Here is a 17,227-nt window from a genome sequence, read left to right as displayed (position 1 = left end):
CGCGGCTTATACAAAATGCCAAGGGGCGTGGTCTCATGTAAAGAAAGGGGGGTTAGGCCCGCAGTGCGAGCCAATGAGAGGCGGGGGAGGGCAGGACTTGTGCTGAGGCGGCCTGTAGGGACGGGGCTTTTATAGGAGGTGCTTGTAACCCAGAACATGGTTACAGCTTTGCGCGTGCGTCTCAGGCCGGACTACGGGGCGCCGCAGACCCAAGTGACAGAAAGGGACAAGGCTGCAGGCTCGGAGCCCGGCCCCCTCAAGCTGCGCGTTTGGGTCACGTGACATGAAGGGCACCGAATTCCTCTGGAGTCAGCGCCATTTCCCGTAGGTGAAGGCCGAAGTATCCTGGGGGTCAGAGAAGCCTCCTGTTGCGATGTGACCTTGACCCACGGCCTGGGGCGGCTGTCAGGCTCGGGCGCTCGCAGAGGGCAGAGGTCTAGCTTTAAGGGATGGGCGCGCCCGCTAGCTTGGGGGCGTGGCCTCGTCCTTCTAGGTGGCGTAGACTTGGGGTGGGCGGGCTCACCATTGGGACTGAGATTTGGACCCAGGTGTAAAAGAGGCGGGGCTTCCCATCTATTCTTTGAGAAACAGGTAAGTGTGAAGCACTATTTTGAAGCCAAAACTGCCTGTGGTGGTCTATTTTTGGTGCTGGTGGTGACGTAAGGAAGGGGGCTGGCGCCGCGGGAGGCGTGGCCTGGCCCCCAAGAGGCGTGGCCTCGCCCAGAGCCTAACCGCGTAGGTGGCGTGGCGGCGCCGAAACTGGCGAGAAGAGGCGTGGCCCGGGAGCCTTGTGTCCGGGGAACCTTCTTCCGGAAAAGATCGCTGCGCCTAGCTGCTGGCACTGTCCTTTCTCTTTCAGGTGGCGAGTCATGGAGACCCTCACGGCCGCCGCCCCTGCTGGGAGCTTCTTCCCCTCTTTCCTGCTCTTGGCCTGCGGGACGCTAGTGGCCGCATTGCTGGGCTGCGCGCACCGCCTGGGGCTCTTCTATCAGTTGATGCACAAGGTGCGGGGGCATAGGTCAGCGGCGGGCTGGGGGCAGCCAAAGAAGGAAGGAGCTCCTGGCACTCCCAGCTCACTTATTTTACAGGAGAAAGTGAGGCCCGACCAATCTAGGGGGCTCGGTTGGGAAATTCTGTCTACGGCCCTTAACGGTTCGGCAGTCTGCAGACAGGTCCCTGGACTTTGCCTCTAGGCAGAGATAAATCGGGCGGTAGCTGCCGGGTACTCAGCGCCCCGCCTACTCCTTCCCCAGAGGCCAAGAGCCCTTTTCACTGAGCGCAGCTCCCTAAACCCGACGTGATCAGAGTGGGCCAAAGGTAGCACCAGAAGGGATAGCTGTGAGAGATGTCATGTACTTCTCAACGCGTCCCCTAGAGGTGCTTTTGTTTCTGTACTCATTTTCCACAAGAGAAAACTGAGGCTCAGAGAGTTTGTGTGGTAACTTGTCATAGGTGGCCTTTTGGGGAACAGTTGACCCCACGGATCTCACCCTGAGCTGCTTGGCTCCTCCCTCAGGAGTCCACCCCTTCCCCTCCCAAGGTCACTGGCCTTGAGGATTTCTGGAGACTTAAGGCAAAGGCCTCTGGTGTGCGGGGCTGGGAACAAGCCGAGGCTCAGAAGCCTCAGCATATGCTGTGCCAGCAGGCCGCTCCCTTGCCAGGTGCTTAGTGGCTGGCAGCCTGTCAGCGGGGCCTGCCCAGTGAGTGGGAGGAAGCCTAGCGGGCTGGGATCAACAGTTGCCACTAGGTCCTGGAGGGCAGGCAGTTCTGGAGTCCCAGCAGATGGCCCCTGGCCAAACTACTTTGGGTTCTGGGGATCCACTTTCCCTCTCCTCTCACTCATTGGCCTACTGTTCCCGGAGACAGGAAGTGTAACAGAAGGGGGCGCTCAAGAGCCTTGGCTCTATGGGACTTTGAATCTTGCCAGGGCAAGTCTTGGTTCCCTTAGCTGTAAAAGGACTGCCTGCCCTACTCTGGGCCTTGTGTATAGTATGATATGTGCCTCACCAATATCAAAGTTCCTCTGACCCCGGACTCTGTCCTGCCCTCCTTCCTGGGGGAGTGAGAGTGCCCTCTCCCTGTCTGCCTTGGCGCTCTTGCCCTGGTCCTTGGTAATTGTGCTTCTCTCCCTCCGTGGGCCCAGGTGGACAAGGCGAGCATCCAGCATGGCGGGGAGAATGTGGCAGCTGTGCTGAGGGCCCACGGCGTGCGGTTCCTCTTCACCCTGGTCGGCGGGCACATTTCCCCCATACTGGTGGCTTGTGAGAAGTTGGGCATCCGCGTGGTGGACACACGCCACGAAGTCACAGCTGTCTTTGCCGCCGATGCTGTGGCCCGCCTGACCGGTGAGGGCAGAGCAGAGAGGGTGGAGGGCTGGTGAGAGTGGGATGGGAAGTCTTTGCAGGGCAGAGTTTTTTCAGAGGTGGCCGGGAGGGAGGGCAGGGCCGTGATGGATTCTGTATTTCAGGGACCGTGGGCGTAGCAGCAGTGACAGCGGGCCCTGGCCTCACCAACACGGTGACTGCAGTGAAGAACGCCCAGATAGCTCAGTCTCCAGTCCTGCTTCTGGGTGGGGCCGCCAGCACTCTGCTGCAGGTGCCCTGCCCTTGGGTGGATGGCGGGGGTCCCGGGGAGCCTCAAAGGGCTCATGTATTGACTCTCTGGCCTCCTCTGTTTCCACCAGAACCGGGGTGCGCTCCAGGCCATTGATCAGATGGCCCTGTTTAGGCCACTGTGCAAGTTTTGTGCTTCTGTGCGGAGAGTGCGGGACATCGTGCCCACCCTGAGGGCTGCGATGGTGGCTGCCCAGTCGGGGACCCCAGGTAGGTTGGGGGTGGGGCTGGGCAGTGGTCAGGCCCTAAGGTCTGGGTCCAGGGAGGCATGGCAGGCTCAGTATCCTCCCTGCCCCTCCACAGGCCCAGTGTTTGTGGAGCTTCCCGTTGATGTGCTGTACCCCTACTTCATTGTCCAGAAGGAGATGGTGCCAGCCAAGCCGCCCAAGGGCCTCGTGGCTCGAATGGTCACCTGGTGAGTTGCCTCACCCCCACCGTGCCCTCTCCAGCCCCCTGCCCTCTTTTGTAACTTCCTGCCAGCCTCTGTCTCTCCTTTGACTCATTCATTGGTTTGCATACCAGCTGAGGCGAACCAGCCATAGGAAGAGCATTGGAGGTAGAGGGACTAGCATATGCAGAGGTTCTGAGGCAGGAGCGAACTTGGTGGGTTGGGAAAGCAAAGTAGCCTCTGTGGCAGCAGCAGGTGAGCAAAGGGGAGAGGGGCAGAGGTTGAGCTCAGAGCGGCCAGCAGGGGCCGTTGGGAGGACCTGGGGTTTTGTTTTTACTTTGAGATCCGTCGAGAAGCATTATATGGTCCAAAGCAGAGGTGTGGCACACCCCGATTCAGGTTTTTATCACGTTCCCTCTGACTGCTGCTGGGGAATGGACTGTGGGCTTGGGTGGAAGCTGGGAAGGCAGGGAGGAGGGGTTGTCGGCCCTGGGATGAGAGGCAGTGGTGGCCTGGCTTTGAGTGGTACCTATGGGATGCAGAATAAGGAATAAGCTTAAAGGTTTTCCTGGAAGAGCTACAAGGTTGAGGGGGGACTTCTTTCAGTGGAGAGGATAGGAAGGGGTTCCATGTGGGGCCACATCCCCAGCAGAGGTATCTGGTTTTGGCCACCCCTGGGATGGGCCTGGCCGGAGCGGCACAGGAAGGAGAGTCGATTCTCCTCTTCCTTCCCCTCTGTCCCTTCCCTTTGCCTGTCCTTGCTCTTCTACCTGCCATGCCCCTTCCATGTATTTAGTGAGTGCCACAGTGTGCCAGGTACCAGGACCGCCACGAACAAGACAGGCCCCTGTGCCCTGGGCACTCGAGAAGTCCCTTGAAGACCAGTTCGGGGGGTAGAACTTTATTCACATATCTTTTATGACAACACTGAGTGAAGAGGGTAAGGTGTTACTACACCCATTTCATAGAGTGGGTAACTGGGACCCAAAGGGGGTAAATGACTGGCAGGAAGTCATCCAGCTTGTTAATGGCACACGAGGATTCAGCCTGGAGGAGCCTCCCATGCTTTATCCACAGAGCTATGTGCCATCTACAGGGAATGAAATGAAAGTTCAGAGAGATGGGTCTGAATCCCGAGCCAGTAACTAGCTGTGTTCACCTTGAGCAAGTGATTAAGCCTTCCCCACCCACCCCCCGCCAGTTTAATGGAAATACAGTTGACATAGGGGACTGTGCAGGCTTAAGGTGGACAGCGTCATAATTTGATCCTGTTGTGATTAAACCTTTCTTGACTGCAGCTTGCCTATCTGTAAAATGAAGTGTAGCGTGGTTTTCTCTCTAGACTAAGATTCTGTGAAGAATAAAACAAGATAGCTTCGACAGTGTAAAATGCTGAAGTGACTAATTAGCCATTGTCTTAGATAAGAATAGGGTTGAGTCCAGTGTCCTTTCAGGTGTAAGGCAAGCTGTCTCCCATCCTTTCTCCAACCTGGCTAGGGAACCACAAATACAGAGGGGGATTCAGAGGTCCTGAACAGATAGGAAGGGGCTGGTGACCATGCCAGGTAGGCTGAATTTGGTTTGTTTATTTGTTTGTTAAAGTTTATTTATTTATTTTGAGAGAGAGTGAGAGAGCAAGGAAGCACATGCATGCAGGGTTGAGGCAGAGAGGGAGGGAGACAGAGAATCCCAAGCAGGCTCCGCAGTGTCGGCACAGAGCCTGATGCAGGGATTGATCTCATCAACCGTGAGATCATGACCTGAGCCGAAATCAAGAGTCGGACACTTAACTGACTAAGCCACCCAGGCACCCGAGGTAGGCTGAACTTTTAAGCAATTTTGTTCTGTGGCGGTGACAGCAGCCTGTTTGTTCCCTGGTTCTGACTCCCCCCTCCCCGCCTTCCATTCTCCTCTCCTCTCTTGGGCTGCCCCTACTCAGCCCTTTGGGCTGGCTCTTCCTTTGCCTTTCTTTCTATGTTGGGGTTTACCATGGTTTCTTCCTTGGCCTCTTCGCATTCTCTGTATTCTTGGTTCCTCCTCAAAAGAGAAACAGAAGCTTCTGGTTCCGACTGCTTTTTGCCGACACCCACATGTCTTGTTCTTGGCTGGATTGGATGTTCCTTGAATGCAGAGCTGGGCAAGATTTATCTCTGTGTCTCCAGGGCCCTGGAGGCCCACATGGGAAGTCAGGGCCCTATGACCCAATGAGTAAGGAGACAGAAGGAGGTGTCGGAAGCCGGAGAAAGAGGCTTGAGTGCCTTCCCTGATTGAGTGTTTTGCAAAGTGCTTTATATCCTGAATGGATAGATAGTGAACCTTGGGAGAGAGATTCCCTTTTCCATTTTACAGAGGAGGAACCTCAGAAAAGTTAAGTCATTTGCCCAGTCGCACAGCTAGGAAGCGTGGAGCCTTGTGTGTCTCACTCTGCAGCCGTGGCCCTGATCCTGGCACTCCACACTTGTGTCACTTGGTTCTGAGGGTCTGTGTCAGGTTGGGTGGTCGCCAGAAGCTTCTGAGGGGCAACAGGTGGCTGGAGACTCGGCCACTGGGGTTTGTCTGTCTGGGGTGTGGCTCACCCACTTCTGTGCCTGTCTCACTTCCCGGCTCGACCCTGGCCTCCTTCAACTCCCAGAACCCCAGTCATTAATCCTGGTAACTGCCTCTTCCTCTCATCTTTGCAGGTACTTAGAGAATCACCTGGCCAACCTCTTTGCAGGAGCCTGGGAGCCTCGGCCTGAGGGGCCTCTGCCTCTGGACATTCCGCAGGCATCCCCCCAGCAGGTGAATCGCCTCTCTTCCCTGGTTCCCTGAGGAACCCCACCTGGCAGGATGGCCTCTCTCTGAGTCAGTAGTGGGGCCTGGATCTTGGGGGCTGATGGTGACTCACACGGTTGGCTCTTTGAGCCCCGTCTCTAATCCCAGGTTCAGCGCTGTGTGGAAATCTTGAGCCGAGCCAAAAGGCCCCTTGTTGTGCTGGGGAGCCAGGCTCTGCTGCCCCCGATACCTGCTGACAGACTTCGGTGAGAACCCTCAGCCCTGCCCTTGCTGTCATATCCCTGGTCCCCGGTCTCCGGATGCCTTGTGGGGTGGGGACATGCCCTTGGCTACACTCCCCTCTGCTCTGCCTGGACCCCCAGGACTGCCGTGGAGACCCTTGGCATCCCCTGCTTCCTGGGAGGGATGGCACGAGGACTGCTGGGCCGCAACCACCCCCTCCACATCCGGCAGAACCGCAGCGCTGCTCTGAAGAAAGCAGACGTGGTCCTCCTGGCAGGTGGGCCTCGGCCTCCTCTGCCCTCTCCCCTTTCCCTCCCTGCAGGCCCCGCCCCTCCTCCTCTCCCCGCTCCCCCTGTGGCCCTGCCCCTCGTAGTCAGGTACTTAACTGGCACCCTACCCTCGTAAGCACTCACCCTCTTACCTTGGGCCCGCCCCTTGCCCCTTGCCCCTTGCCCGGGTTTGGACAGCCGTGTACTTGAAATCCAGCCAGGGAAGTTCTGGCAAGCTCGCAGTCAGGCCGCGTGGCTCAGCCCTGCACGGAGGAAGAGGCACAGACAGTGGGCACCTGTAGTGTTCACATTCAGCGTTGGCACGTGTGTGCTCTGTGCAGGATGGACACAGCATGTGCGCGTGCGGCGTGCGCATTTTCGTGTAAAGGGGAGTCCTGGCCACCACGTCATAGTTGTATCGGTTCGCTGTTGTGTGATGACCATCCCCAAACTCAGTGACTTAAAACGCGCTTATTATGGGGGCGACGGGGTGGCTCAGTGGGTTTAAGTGTAGGACTTCGGCTCAGGTCGTGATCTCACCATTTGTGAGGTTGAACCCCGCGGCGGGTTTTCTGCTCTCAGAGCCTGGAGCACGCGCTTTGGATCCTCTGTCACCCTGTCTCTCTCTGCCCCTCCCCCGCACTCTCTCTCTTTCAAAAATAAACAAACATTGAAAAAAGGCACTTATTTCTCAAGCTCCACCTATAGGTTAGGCGGTAGTTTTTCTGCTGTTGGTGGGACTCCTTTATGAGTCTGTAGTTGGCGAGGCAAGAAGGCATCTGGGCTGATCCGGGGCGGGCAGGCGCATATCCTTGGGCTTGGCTGACTTTAGGCTGGGCTCACATGGCCTCCGCTGGGCTAATTGACTTCTCTGACTCCTCCTTACATCTTCCTCCAGGTTTCTCATCATCCAGCAGGCCAGCCTGGGCTTGTTCACTTGGTGGAGGATGAGAACAGGCAGGAGGGTTAGAGCAAGGTGTTTTAAGAGAGAAAGAGAGACAGTGGCAGCCACAAGGCTTCTTGAAGCCTGGTCTCAGGAGTGCCTGCCGTCATTCTGCCACAGCCTGTTGACCGAAGCATGTGCCGAGGCCAGCCCAGATTCAAGGGGTGGGGAGATGTGAAGTCATTGCGGCCGGCACTGGCACAGGGAGAAAGGAAGAATGGGGGTCACTTTTGCATCTACTCTGCCATGGTGGGTGAAGGAAGGTAGTGGGAACACTGGCCCTCCAGCCACTGAGACCCCGCTTCCCACGCCAGGAATCGTGTGCGACTTCCGCCTGTCTTACGGCCGTGTCCTCAGCCGCAGCAGCAAGATCATCATCGTCAACCGTAACCGGAAAGAGATGTTGATGAACTCAGACATGTTCTGGAAGCCCCAGGAAGCCGTGCAGGGTGAGCGCCCTGTACCCCCTCACACACACATGCTCTTCCTGGTCCTTCTCTTGGCTTCTGCTGCAGCTGGCTTGAGCTGGGTGCTTGTGAGCAAGGCCTGAACCCTGCCCTGGCGGGCATCCGGTCAGCTGGAGACATACCTGTGGCTCTCAGACTGATGGGTGCTTCTGGATGAACAGATAGTGGGGTGTGCGTACGAGGGGAGGCCTGGGAATAACATGCATGTGATCCCGCCCCTGGCTGCAAATCCTCCCATGTTGCCTGCTGCCCGGAGGACAGAGACCTGCCTCCGAGGCTTCTGTTGTCCTGTCCTACCTTCCCTGTTCAGTCCGCTCCCACAGCCTTTTTGTGCTCTGCTTCTGCCCATCGTCCCAAGGACATTGTGCTGCAGCATAGGCTACACGGAGCTCTCCTGTCAAGCAGAGGAGTGGCACTGTTGCATTCAAGCTCGGGAAGGTCTACTGTAGCAGCTGGTGGGCAGCAAGTTGGAGGGGGCCAGCGAGGTGGAGGCCAGGGGCCCGTTAAACCAGGCCAGGGCAGAAAGGACGAGGCCTGGAGCGGGGATGGACCGGGATGAGAGACTCGGCTTCTCTGAGCCTCTGTGGGATCACTTCGAAGACGGAGATGATGGAAAGTGTATATATCACCGGCCTGTTTATCGGTCACTTCAAAAGCAGCGTGCTTGGCTGATGGAGGTGCTTTTCGTGATGTGTTTTAGAGGCAGAATTCACAGCACTGCCTGATCTAGGGTGTGAGGAGGAGGAGGCAGGCGACGAGGCTGCCTGGGTTTCTAACCCACTTAGTGCTCCCTAAACCTTCATTTCTCTGGCCTTGGCTGCCCCGACCTGCTTCTGGCAGACTGTGGGGGGTGTTTTGCCTTTTCTGCTCTAGGAGCATCCCTGGCCTGGCACCTTGCCTCCTGCTATTGCCTCCTGTTGCTATTGGATTCCTGCTGTCCTCGGGCCTTTGGTGCTGGGAGGGCAGGAGGCCACTTCCCTGCAGCTGTTTTCTCTTCCTTCCCTAGGAGACGTGGGCTCCTTTGTGGTGACGCTGGCGGAGGGCCTGAAGGGCCAGACGTGGGCCTCAGACTGGGCAGAGGAGCTTCGGCAAGCTGACCGGCAGAAGGAGCAGACCTTCCGGTGGGGGCCGGGTGCGGTGGACACGGTTGGGGGGGGGGGGTGGGTTCCTGGCAGGCTCTCCTGCTGGCCCTGCTGATGTGCACCTCTGTCTGGCAGGGAGAAGGCATTGACGCCTGTAGGCCAGCACCTGAACCCGGTGCGGGTATTGCAGCTTGTGGAGGAGATTCTGCCTGACAACACGATTCTGGTGGTCGACGGTGGAGACTTTGTGGGCACTGCCGCCCACCTGGTGCAACCCCGCGGCCCCCTGCGCTGGCTCGATCCTGGTAAGGAAGGGCCTCTGCCTGGGACGGCTTGTACGGTCCAGGCCCCTTTCTACCCACGTGCTCTTGGTTTCCCTAGGGGCCTTTGGGACTCTGGGGGTTGGTGCAGGATTTGCACTCGGGGCCAAACTGTGCCGGCCAGATGCCGAGGTGAGTCAGGGCGCTGGAGGCAGGAGGCTTGCCGTGTCCTGGGTAGTGAGGTACTCAAGCAGCCTTGTTCCCTGCTCAGGTGTGGTGCCTGTTTGGAGATGGAGCCTTTGGCTATAGCCTCATTGAATTTGACACCTTTGTGAGACACAAGGTGACTGGGCTGCCCGAGGGACGCTGAGGGCTTGGAGTCGTGGGAGCTGTCAGGATGGGCCGCGATAGGGAGGGAGCTGCTTCTGCCTGTCCCTGTCTTTGCCCTCTGGTTGGCCAAGCCTTGAAACTGAAGGCTGTGGGCTGGCCTCGCCCTCTCCCTGCAGATCCCAGTGATTGCCTTGGTGGGGAATGATGCTGGCTGGACCCAGATCTCTCGGGAGCAGGTGCCCTGTCTGGGCAGCAATGTGGCCTGTGGCCTGGCTTACACCGGTGAGGGGCCTGGGCAGGCTGGAGACGGGGGGAGGCTGTTTCAGGCCCGGATGGGCATGCGTTCCTCTCCTGGGCTGACTGCATGGCGAGCTGGGTCCCTGCCACCATCTGACTGGACTTCTCCTTTCAGATTATCACAAGGCAGCCATGGGACTTGGGGCCCAGGGCTTGCTGCTCTCGCGGGAGAAAGATCAGGTGGTCGAGGTGCTTCGTGACGCTCAACAGCAGTGCCGAGACGGACACCCGGTTGTGGTCAACATCCTCATTGGGAGGACAGACTTCCGAGATGGCTCCATTGCTGTGTAGGGCCTTATGGGTCAGTACCCTTGGCTCCCTTCCCACCCCTGGACTGTACCTAGCTGGTTGAGAGCCTCATCCTTGCCTACCTGGACCTGGCCCATCAGGTCCACTGACTCCACAACCCTCCAAGAAGACAGGGTGGGGCTGCAGGGGTCAGAGCTCAGAGAAGCTCCGTGGCAGCACCCGGGAGCTCCTGGGCTTTTTTTCTGTGCGGGGAACAACTGCCCTTTTCTCCCTTCCTCTCTTCCACGCTTAATAAACCACCTCTGGTCCGTGTGGGCCCAAGTACTCATCCCAGAACGTGTGCATATTGATTTATTTGTCCACAAAGATGGGAGTGAGGGAAGGTGGGGGAGACAGGAGGGGACCCTACTCTCCCATTGGAGCTCTGGGGCCCACTGTGGCTCCATTACTGGGGATTTTAGGGTGTCTGGCCACTGCGAACTCTTTCCCTCTCAGAGGTCCCTGAAAGAGCCCCATACGCCTGCTCCAGACGTGTCCACCCATGCACACTAGTCCTCACACACAGACACACACGCACGGAGGCAATAAATATGTTCCGTACCAAAGTGCCCCCAGCCTGACATTTCAGGTGGGGCCCCTCCACAGGGAGGTCTTGTAAGTGCTCAGTTTCTTCAGGGATGTGGAGGAAGAATGGGGGAGGGGAAGGGCCAGGCTCTGCTATCTCCGTTTCCTGGTTTGAGGCAATCACGGGACTTTCCCTGGAAGAGAGGGTGGGGAAACCAGCTATTTTTCTAAAAGCCCCCAGCTGCCCCTATCCAGCCAGAGCCCAGATAGGGGCTTCCCCCCACCCTGCCCCAAACAGCACCTCACCATAGTCCTTGGGCCCTCCACGGAGGGGAGAAGCAGAGTGCAGTGCTTAAAGCTAATACTGAATTGGTTGGCAGCAGCAAGAGGATTGGCGCGGGGCATGGGGGGGGGGTGGGGGGGGTGGGGGCGGGGAGTGTCTCACCACCCTGGGGTGATGCTCACAGTAACTGGTGTTTCCCTGGCTAAGGGGAGGCAAGAGAGGCCAGCCCAGCAAGCGGGAGAAGTGCCTTTGGCAGCAAGGGGAAAAGCCCTTGGTACTCAAAAAAGATGGCCACGACGGCTGGTCCCGAAAATCCCCAGTCCCAGCCTGTGCAACCAATGCCCCAATAGCGAGCACTGGAAACGAGGAATGATTCTCAGCAACGGGCTGGCTGGTCACTAGGCAACGCCCCAGCAGCCGGGACCAGGGCCTGAGTGACCGGCCTGGTCCAGGGGCTGGATGGAGCACGGCCTCAGCAGCCAGTAGCCCGGGGCCCGAGTGACCGGGGTCCCGCCCCGCCCGGCTCAGAGGCACACGTTTATCTGCTTGGAGAGCTCTCTCTCCAGGTCCAGGATGAGGGCGTCGAAGTCTTTGAGGTTCAGGTGCGGGTTGAAGGGCGCCTCGAAGTCATCGTCGAAGTCAGCGGCGCCCGCCGGCTCGCCCGCGTCCTCGTCCTCGTCCTCGCTGCAGCTGCCCGTCACGTGCTCGTAGTCCGGCCCGGACAAAAAGTCCCGCCCACATGGCAGGAAGTCCCGCCCGCAAACGCTCCAGTCACCCGCGTAGCGGTTACTCGGGGGGCTTTCGGGGCCGCCCCGGCCGCGGGGCCGAGTCACCACCTCGGGGCTGGCGAGTGGCAAGTGCAGCGACGGCTGCCCTTTGGGCCGCACGTACGGGGCGACGTCCGGAGGCTCCGGGGGCCTGCGGGGATCTGCGGAGGGAGAGCGGGGCTCGTGACGGCGTCACGCACCACGCGGGAAGCCAGACCTCTGATTGGCTGCCCAGGTAACCAGGCCCCTGATTGGCCCTGACGAAAGAAAAGCCCTGCAACCGCATCGCTAGTTCACTGGCGGAGCTAGAACTGGTTGCTTAGGCAACCGGCCCTCTGAAGGGCGTGTCAAGAGGCAGGGCCTCTGACCGCGTCAAGCTGGGATTGGCTCTAGCTGGACGGGTTCCCGGGGCTACCAGGTACCGGTTTACCCTGGTGAGGGGGCGTGGCATGCCTGAACCTCGAGACTCTGATTCGTCGCCCGAGAAAGCGCCGCTGCGGCGGCCTGGCCTTGATTGGTGGTGAGGGCCGGAGGCGGGCTCACCTGGCCAGGCCTGCAGCAGGTAGTGCAGCACCTCGATGTGGCGCTTGAAGTCCACAGCGTTGGTGGGGCCCGGGCCAGAGCTGCGGATGCGGGGCCTGGCGGGTGACTGGCGCGCCGGCAGCAGCACGGGACCGAAGCACACGGCCAGGTTCTGCGGGGTCATGCGATTGTGGGCGTGGAAGGAGGAGACGAGGCGCAGGTGGTCCAGGAGAAGCGTCAGCGTGGCCTGAGAGAAGAAGGTTGGGAATCGTGAGGCTGACTGGTCCCCTGTCACACCTGGTGGCGGGGGGGGGGGGGGGGGGGGGGGGCGGGCGGGTAGACGAACGCGGCCCGGGGTGGGGAAACTCAAGATCTCATAGCTGGTTGATGGCCGAGCTAAGGCTTCGATACTACTATTATGATCCCATTTTGCTGGAAGGGAGACTGAGGACAAAGGTAACTTAGTTTTGGAATGGCAGAGCTTGGATTTGAACCCACTCCTCTGTGTGTTAGTCAGGGCTAGCATTAATCCCATTTTACAGATGAGGGTATTGAGGCACAGAGGGTGAGGACTTCTCTAGGATTCCATAGCCAGGAACCTCCCTTGTGGTAGGTTGACAGACCTGTATTCAGAGCCTCCATTTTTGTGATGTCCTGGCTGTGCAACCTTGGGCAACTCACTCAACTGCTCTGGGCCTAGGTTTCCATAGCTATGAAGTGGGGATTCTGATAGCACCTAATAGCCACATGTTCGTGCACATCATGGGCTCAGGTGTGGATGAAACACTCTACTGGTGTCAGCCCACTCTGAGTCCTGCCCACTCCCACCAGGCCCAACTCACCCTCTCCACATCCGGCAGGCAGTTGAGGAGCCCACGGGTGCCCTCAGTGCTGGAGGGCGCCCTGCTTGGGGGTCCTCGGGCCATGGCTTCCAGCACCACCTGATAGAGGGGCTGGGTGATGAGCGGGGTGGGCAACTCCCGAAGATAATCCTTGAGGATGCCTGTGGACACAGGGCGCACTCTGGTCAGGGCACCCCTGGCTTCTGAGGCTGGAGGGGTCAGCTGGGGCTGGGAGGGGGAAGAGGAGGGCAGGCACAGGAAGATGAAAACAAAGCCAGAGAGAAAAGGGTGAGGTCCCAGAGGACCACAGGGACTCCCTTGAGGTGAAGGTTGAATGGGGAGCAGGCGGGGGTAGGCAGGGGCATGCTGACCAGTGATGACATTGATATCGGGATACAGGTCCTCGGAGAGGCAGACGGCTGCACTGTCCCGCTCAAAGGCATCCCGAAGTTCTTTCTTGACAGCTGCCGAGCCACACAGACGGTAGAGCCCCACCACCTGGGGGTGGGCGCAGAGAGATGTCTTCTGGCCAGTGCTACAAACTGATGAGGGCCGGGTGGGCTGAGAGCTGGAGGCCCGGGTCAGGGTGGCAGTGGGCTGAGGGCTTGGGGGCTGGCTGCAGCTTTACCAGCTGCCTTCCTGCCCCTCTGACACCTGTCGTGGTGTCCCCACCATGGCTCCCTGAACAACCTGGCCGCGTAAGCCCTCTGCTTGGCTCACTTGTCCTCAGGTCACTTGTCACCTCCTCTGGGAAGTCTTTCCTGACTACCCCAACCAGAGGTCAGGTCCTGCTTTAAGGACCTGCTCTCTCCCTGCTTCTCCCCTCTTGTCCCAGCCACAGTTTTACACTTGTGAGTTTCGGGGATCGTGTCTTTTCTCCCATCAGGCTCTGAGCTCCAGAAGGTCTGGGACCCTGGGTTCTGGGTTGGGTGCTATGGTCTAGGGGAGCCTTCTGCCCTTGTCTAAGCTGGGATTGGAGCTAGGAGTGTCCCAGGCAGGGTGCACGTGTGGGGAAGGCCTGGCCTCTGTACGTGGGGTGTCCTGGGGGTGTAGGTCTGAGGTCTGGGGGCCAGCTGGGATGGGGCAAGGGGCTCACCCGCAGCCCTCGGCGCTCGATCTGCCCAACGCACTTCTGGATGATGAGGGGCACCTGGCCGGGGGGCTGTTCCCGCTCCACCAGCAGCGGCAGGGGCAGCCCAAAGACGCGGGGCTCAGCTGTGCCTGGTGCTTCCTGCTGCTCTGACAGGGTCAGCTTGGCGTACAGCAGCCCCTGGGGCTCCAGGCGCACGGCCAGTTGCTGGGCCTGGCACCCTGAAGACACAGGAGGCCTGTGGGGTCTGTCCCCACAGGCTCCTGTGCCCTGGCCCCCTACTCCAAGCCACCCCCCCAGGCCCCGGACACTCTGGGGGAAAAGGGGAGCCGAGTCCTGTGCCAACCGCTCTTCCCTTGCGGCCACGTATCCTACCTCGGAAGACCGTGGGTAGCAGCACAGTGCCCTGGGCACAGGGCCGGTGTCGCCGAACACCGGGGTCCCATGCCAGCACCAGGGCCCGCAGCAGCCGGGCAGCCTCGAGCTCCAGGTGGAAGGTGTGGTCCAGCCGCAGGAAGTCGGGCCCCCCCCTCAGCGGCCCCGTTCGGGCCCGGGCCACCCCATCCACCTGCAGTAGGCAGCACAGGTCTCTGGGGGTGGCCCCAGGTGCCGGCCGCAGCCCCCCCAGCCCGTACAAGTGTAGGCTGAGGCGGCCCCAGAGTGCGGCGGGCGGCGCTCGGGCTGGGGGGCCCGCCTCGTAGGGCCGGAAGGCAGTGGGCGATGGGGGCCCCGCTGGGCGCTCCGGAGAGTCCCCGTCACTGAGGTAACCGGCCCGAGGGCCCCGTGTGGCCCCAGCCCCTGCCGCCCGTCCAGGGGCCCCCACACTGCTGTCCAGGTGGTAGCGGCTGATGACGGAGCCCTCGGGGGCGGCCCTCTCACGCTCGCGGCCCGCCCGGGTGCCCCGCAGGCTCAGGCGGCGCCGAAGGTCAGGCAGCTTCTTCATCTTCATGGAGAGGCGCCTGGCTGGGCCGGGGGACTTCGTGCGGGAGGCTTTGGCTGGGGGGCTGGCAGGGGCCGCGCCTGGGGAACAGCATACCTCAGGGGTCAGAAGGCTGGGCTTGGGACCGGGGTGAGGCTTGTGGTCATCTTGGGGGGCCGGAGGTCTGAGGCTTGTGCTCACCTTGCGAGGCTGGGCCCTCTGGCTCCGCTGAGCCTGGCTGTGGCCCCGGGGGCTCAGGTGCCAGGGGTCTGGAGTCTTCCTCAGGGATAGGGTTGTACCAGATCTCACCCGCGGGCTCCCCGCTGCCGGGCGCCCTGGGCCCCAAAGCAGCCTCTTCTGGTGGCTTGGCCCCACCCAGCACCCATCGGCGGCTGCTGGGCTCCAGGCTCTGCAGGTAGGCCCCCCGAGCTGGGCTCCGGGATGCCTCGGGGCTAGGGGGGCCCTCTGCCCCAGCCTGGGACTTTTCGGGGGCGTGGGGCTCTGGCTCTGGAGGACTGGGCTCCGGGCGCTGGGCTGGCCGGCCTGGCAGAGAGCAAGGGGAGTGACACCCAGCTACCGCCTGCTGCCCCCAGTGCAGCCCCAGCGAAGAGCTCTTTCCCCAGCAGGGGCCAGGGCTGGGGTGCACGCGGCTCTGGTATTCACTCCACTTGTTTGTTTGGAATGGGCGGGCACAGGCCAGCAGTCTCACTGGTTGCCAGCTTACAGCCCACCCCCTCTTAGTTCCTGGGGTCCCAGACGGGATTCTGTCCCTCTGCCCTTCAGCCTCAGGGGTCCAGTGGGGTTTCTCCAGACCTGGGCCCTGCATTCTCAGCTCTACCTCCCACCCCCTGGCATGGAGCCCTGCTCCTGTCCCTTCTTACTGGGTGGCTTTGGGCAAATTGCTTTCCATCTCTGAGCCTCAGTGGCCTTCTGTGAAATGGGGGGGGGGGGGGTAGTCAATGCCCCCCTCCAGGGAGGCATCAGAGAGCTCGGTGTGGGGAATGCTTCCTAGGCATCCAGGTTACGGTCAAGCACACAGCCCACAGTGAACGCTGGCTTGCTTCCTTAGGAAGACAGGAGCAGGCACGTCGGCTAGTGCTCTGTCCTCCCATTCCTGCAACATCCCCCCCCCCCAACCCCCCACCTCTTAAGAGCTTGTCTTCCAAACTCTTTCCCTATCCTGGAGTGGGCCCTGTCTCTCAGCGCAGTCCAGATCCCCATGGTCAATGTCTTGGGGCCTCTCCTCTGTTCTACCGTCCTCCCCTCTCTGACATCCTGGGCTGTTTCCTGTCTGTGTTTGTGCGTGGGCACCCCGGTCCCTTCTCTCTGCTCTAGGAGCCTTGGGAATCTTTGGGAAGGGCTGGCGGTGGGGGGGGGGGGGGGGGGGCTCAGATGTGGAGTCCTCAGGCCTCCCTCCTTTAACACCTTCCTTCCCGGGACTTTCTGTCCCACGCAGCTCCCAATTCCTCAAGGTCCTGTCTTCTGGCTGGTAGACTCCCTCCTCTGGTCAACTCTGATTTCCAGCACCCTGGACTCTGCCTCGGGGGTCTCTATTAGCAGCATAGTCCAAAGAGCTGTTTAACTCACTTCATTGGCTCTGGACAAATTACCCAACAGCTCCGTGCCTCAGTTTCCCCTCCTGCATAAAGGGGACAGTTTCCTGGGGCTGCGTAAGGTGGGTGCAGCTGCAGTCACTGGTTAATAGGAGGGGGCCGGCGGGTGGCTACTGGGGTTGATGCACCGCCCCTCTCCCTCCTCTGCAGGACTTCGCTACCCACCTCCCATCCTGGAGGGGCGCAGAGTGTCCCCGGCCCGGCCTGACTGGGGCCCGTTTGCCAGCTTCCCAACTCCTCCTCCCCTCCGCCCTCCAGGCGCTCGGTCTCGGCCCCATTTCCTGTCAGGGGCGAGGCCCCCCTCCCGGGCCTCCTAAGGAGCCCGCAGCGCTGGCATCCCCGGCCCGGGCGCACATAACGGTCCGCGCCCCCTCTCCCCCTGCCCAGCCCCTTCCTTCCAGGACCCCTGCCCGCTCTTGGTCCCCCACCCCGGGCCGCAGGGGACTCCGCGGGGCTCCCCTAGCCGCCGCAGCCGGCCCTCCTCGGGGCTCCAGGACCCCCCCAGCCTCCCGGGCCGGGCGGGGTTCGGCGCCCCCTCCTCCGCCGTCCCCCTCCCCCCCCGCCGCGCTCACCGCGCTCCTTCGCGTCCGACTTTTTCCGGGGAAGTTTCTCCCGGCCCCGCAGGCGGGAGAAGGTTTTCCTGAGGAGCGGCTCGGCCATGCTGGGGCCCGGGCCGGGCCGAGTGCGCGCCCCGGGCTCCGGCCGCGCCGCCCCCCTGCCCTCCCCTCCCCGC

At 60.8% G+C, this 17,227-nt stretch overlaps 2 protein-coding genes across 5 annotated transcripts; one reads left to right on the top strand and one right to left on the bottom strand.

Moving 5' to 3' along the window:
- The first annotated feature begins 158 nt into the window (after positions 1-158).
- ILVBL (ilvB acetolactate synthase like) lies at positions 159-10,222 on the top strand. 3 transcript variants are annotated; one of them, XM_019416129.2, is made up of 16 exons: positions 159-324; positions 860-1,004; positions 2,144-2,345; positions 2,468-2,595; positions 2,684-2,822; positions 2,916-3,027; positions 5,682-5,781; positions 5,923-6,020; positions 6,138-6,274; positions 7,524-7,658; positions 8,683-8,797; positions 8,894-9,063; positions 9,140-9,210; positions 9,290-9,361; positions 9,525-9,630; positions 9,761-10,222. In XM_019416129.2, the coding sequence occupies exons 1-16, from the start codon at positions 284-286 to the stop codon at positions 9,934-9,936; spliced, it is 1,947 nt and encodes a 648-aa protein (XP_019271674.2). In that variant the 5' UTR covers positions 159-283; the 3' UTR covers positions 9,937-10,222. The 3 variants fall into 3 exon arrangements, with proteins under 3 accessions (XP_019271674.2, XP_019271677.2, XP_019271676.2); XM_019416132.2 differs by having other exon boundaries at positions 171-328; XM_019416131.2 differs by lacking the exon at positions 159-324 and adding an exon at positions 335-591.
- Positions 10,223-10,232: 10 nt separating this feature from the next.
- Positions 10,233-17,227, bottom strand: SYDE1 (synapse defective Rho GTPase homolog 1). Of its 2 annotated transcripts, XM_053896986.1 has the most exons (9): positions 17,067-17,227; positions 15,083-15,424; positions 14,338-14,982; positions 13,969-14,183; positions 13,244-13,370; positions 12,873-13,033; positions 12,052-12,277; positions 11,278-11,669; positions 10,233-10,652 (listed from the first exon to the last, which is right to left on the bottom strand). In XM_053896986.1, exons 1-9 carry the CDS (start codon positions 17,152-17,154, stop codon positions 10,566-10,568), a joined length of 2,283 nt encoding a protein of 760 aa, XP_053752961.1. In that variant the 5' UTR covers positions 17,155-17,227; the 3' UTR covers positions 10,233-10,565. The 2 variants fall into 2 exon arrangements, with proteins under 2 accessions (XP_053752961.1, XP_053752962.1); XM_053896987.1 differs by having other exon boundaries at positions 10,233-11,669.

Source organism: Panthera pardus, unplaced genomic scaffold, assembly GCF_024362965.1.
Source record: "Panthera pardus isolate Hobbes unplaced genomic scaffold, ASM2436296v1 HiC_scaffold_8, whole genome shotgun sequence".
NCBI classification, from domain to species: Eukaryota; Metazoa; Chordata; class Mammalia; order Carnivora; family Felidae; genus Panthera; species Panthera pardus.
This window is presented reverse-complemented; position numbering and strand designations above follow the sequence as displayed.

What these genes read in the sequence shown, in the direction of transcription:
- SYDE1 (XM_053896986.1), bottom strand. Translation starts at nt 17,154, where the DNA reads ATGGCCGAGCCGCTCCTCAGGAAAACCTTCTCCCGCCTGCGGGGCCGG. An exon ending in GTCGGACGCGAAGGAGCGCG is followed by an intron (nt 15,425 to 17,066) that starts GTGAGCGCGGCG and finishes GCTCTCTGCCAG; the next exon opens with GCCGGCCAGCCCAGCGCCCG. An exon ending in AGCTCTCCAAGCAGATAAAC is followed by an intron (nt 10,653 to 11,277) that starts GTGTGCCTCTGA and finishes CCTCTCTTCCAG; the next exon opens with GGAAAGTCCCGTGATTGCCT.
- ILVBL (XM_019416129.2), top strand. Translation starts at nt 284, where the DNA reads ATGAAGGGCACCGAATTCCTCTGGAGTCAGCGCCATTTCCC. An exon ending in CCTGCGCTGGCTCGATCCTG is followed by an intron (nt 9,064 to 9,139) that starts GTAAGGAAGGGC and finishes TGGTTTCCCTAG; the next exon opens with GGGCCTTTGGGACTCTGGGG. An exon ending in CTGTGGCCTGGCTTACACCG is followed by an intron (nt 9,631 to 9,760) that starts GTGAGGGGCCTG and finishes TTCTCCTTTCAG; the next exon opens with ATTATCACAAGGCAGCCATG.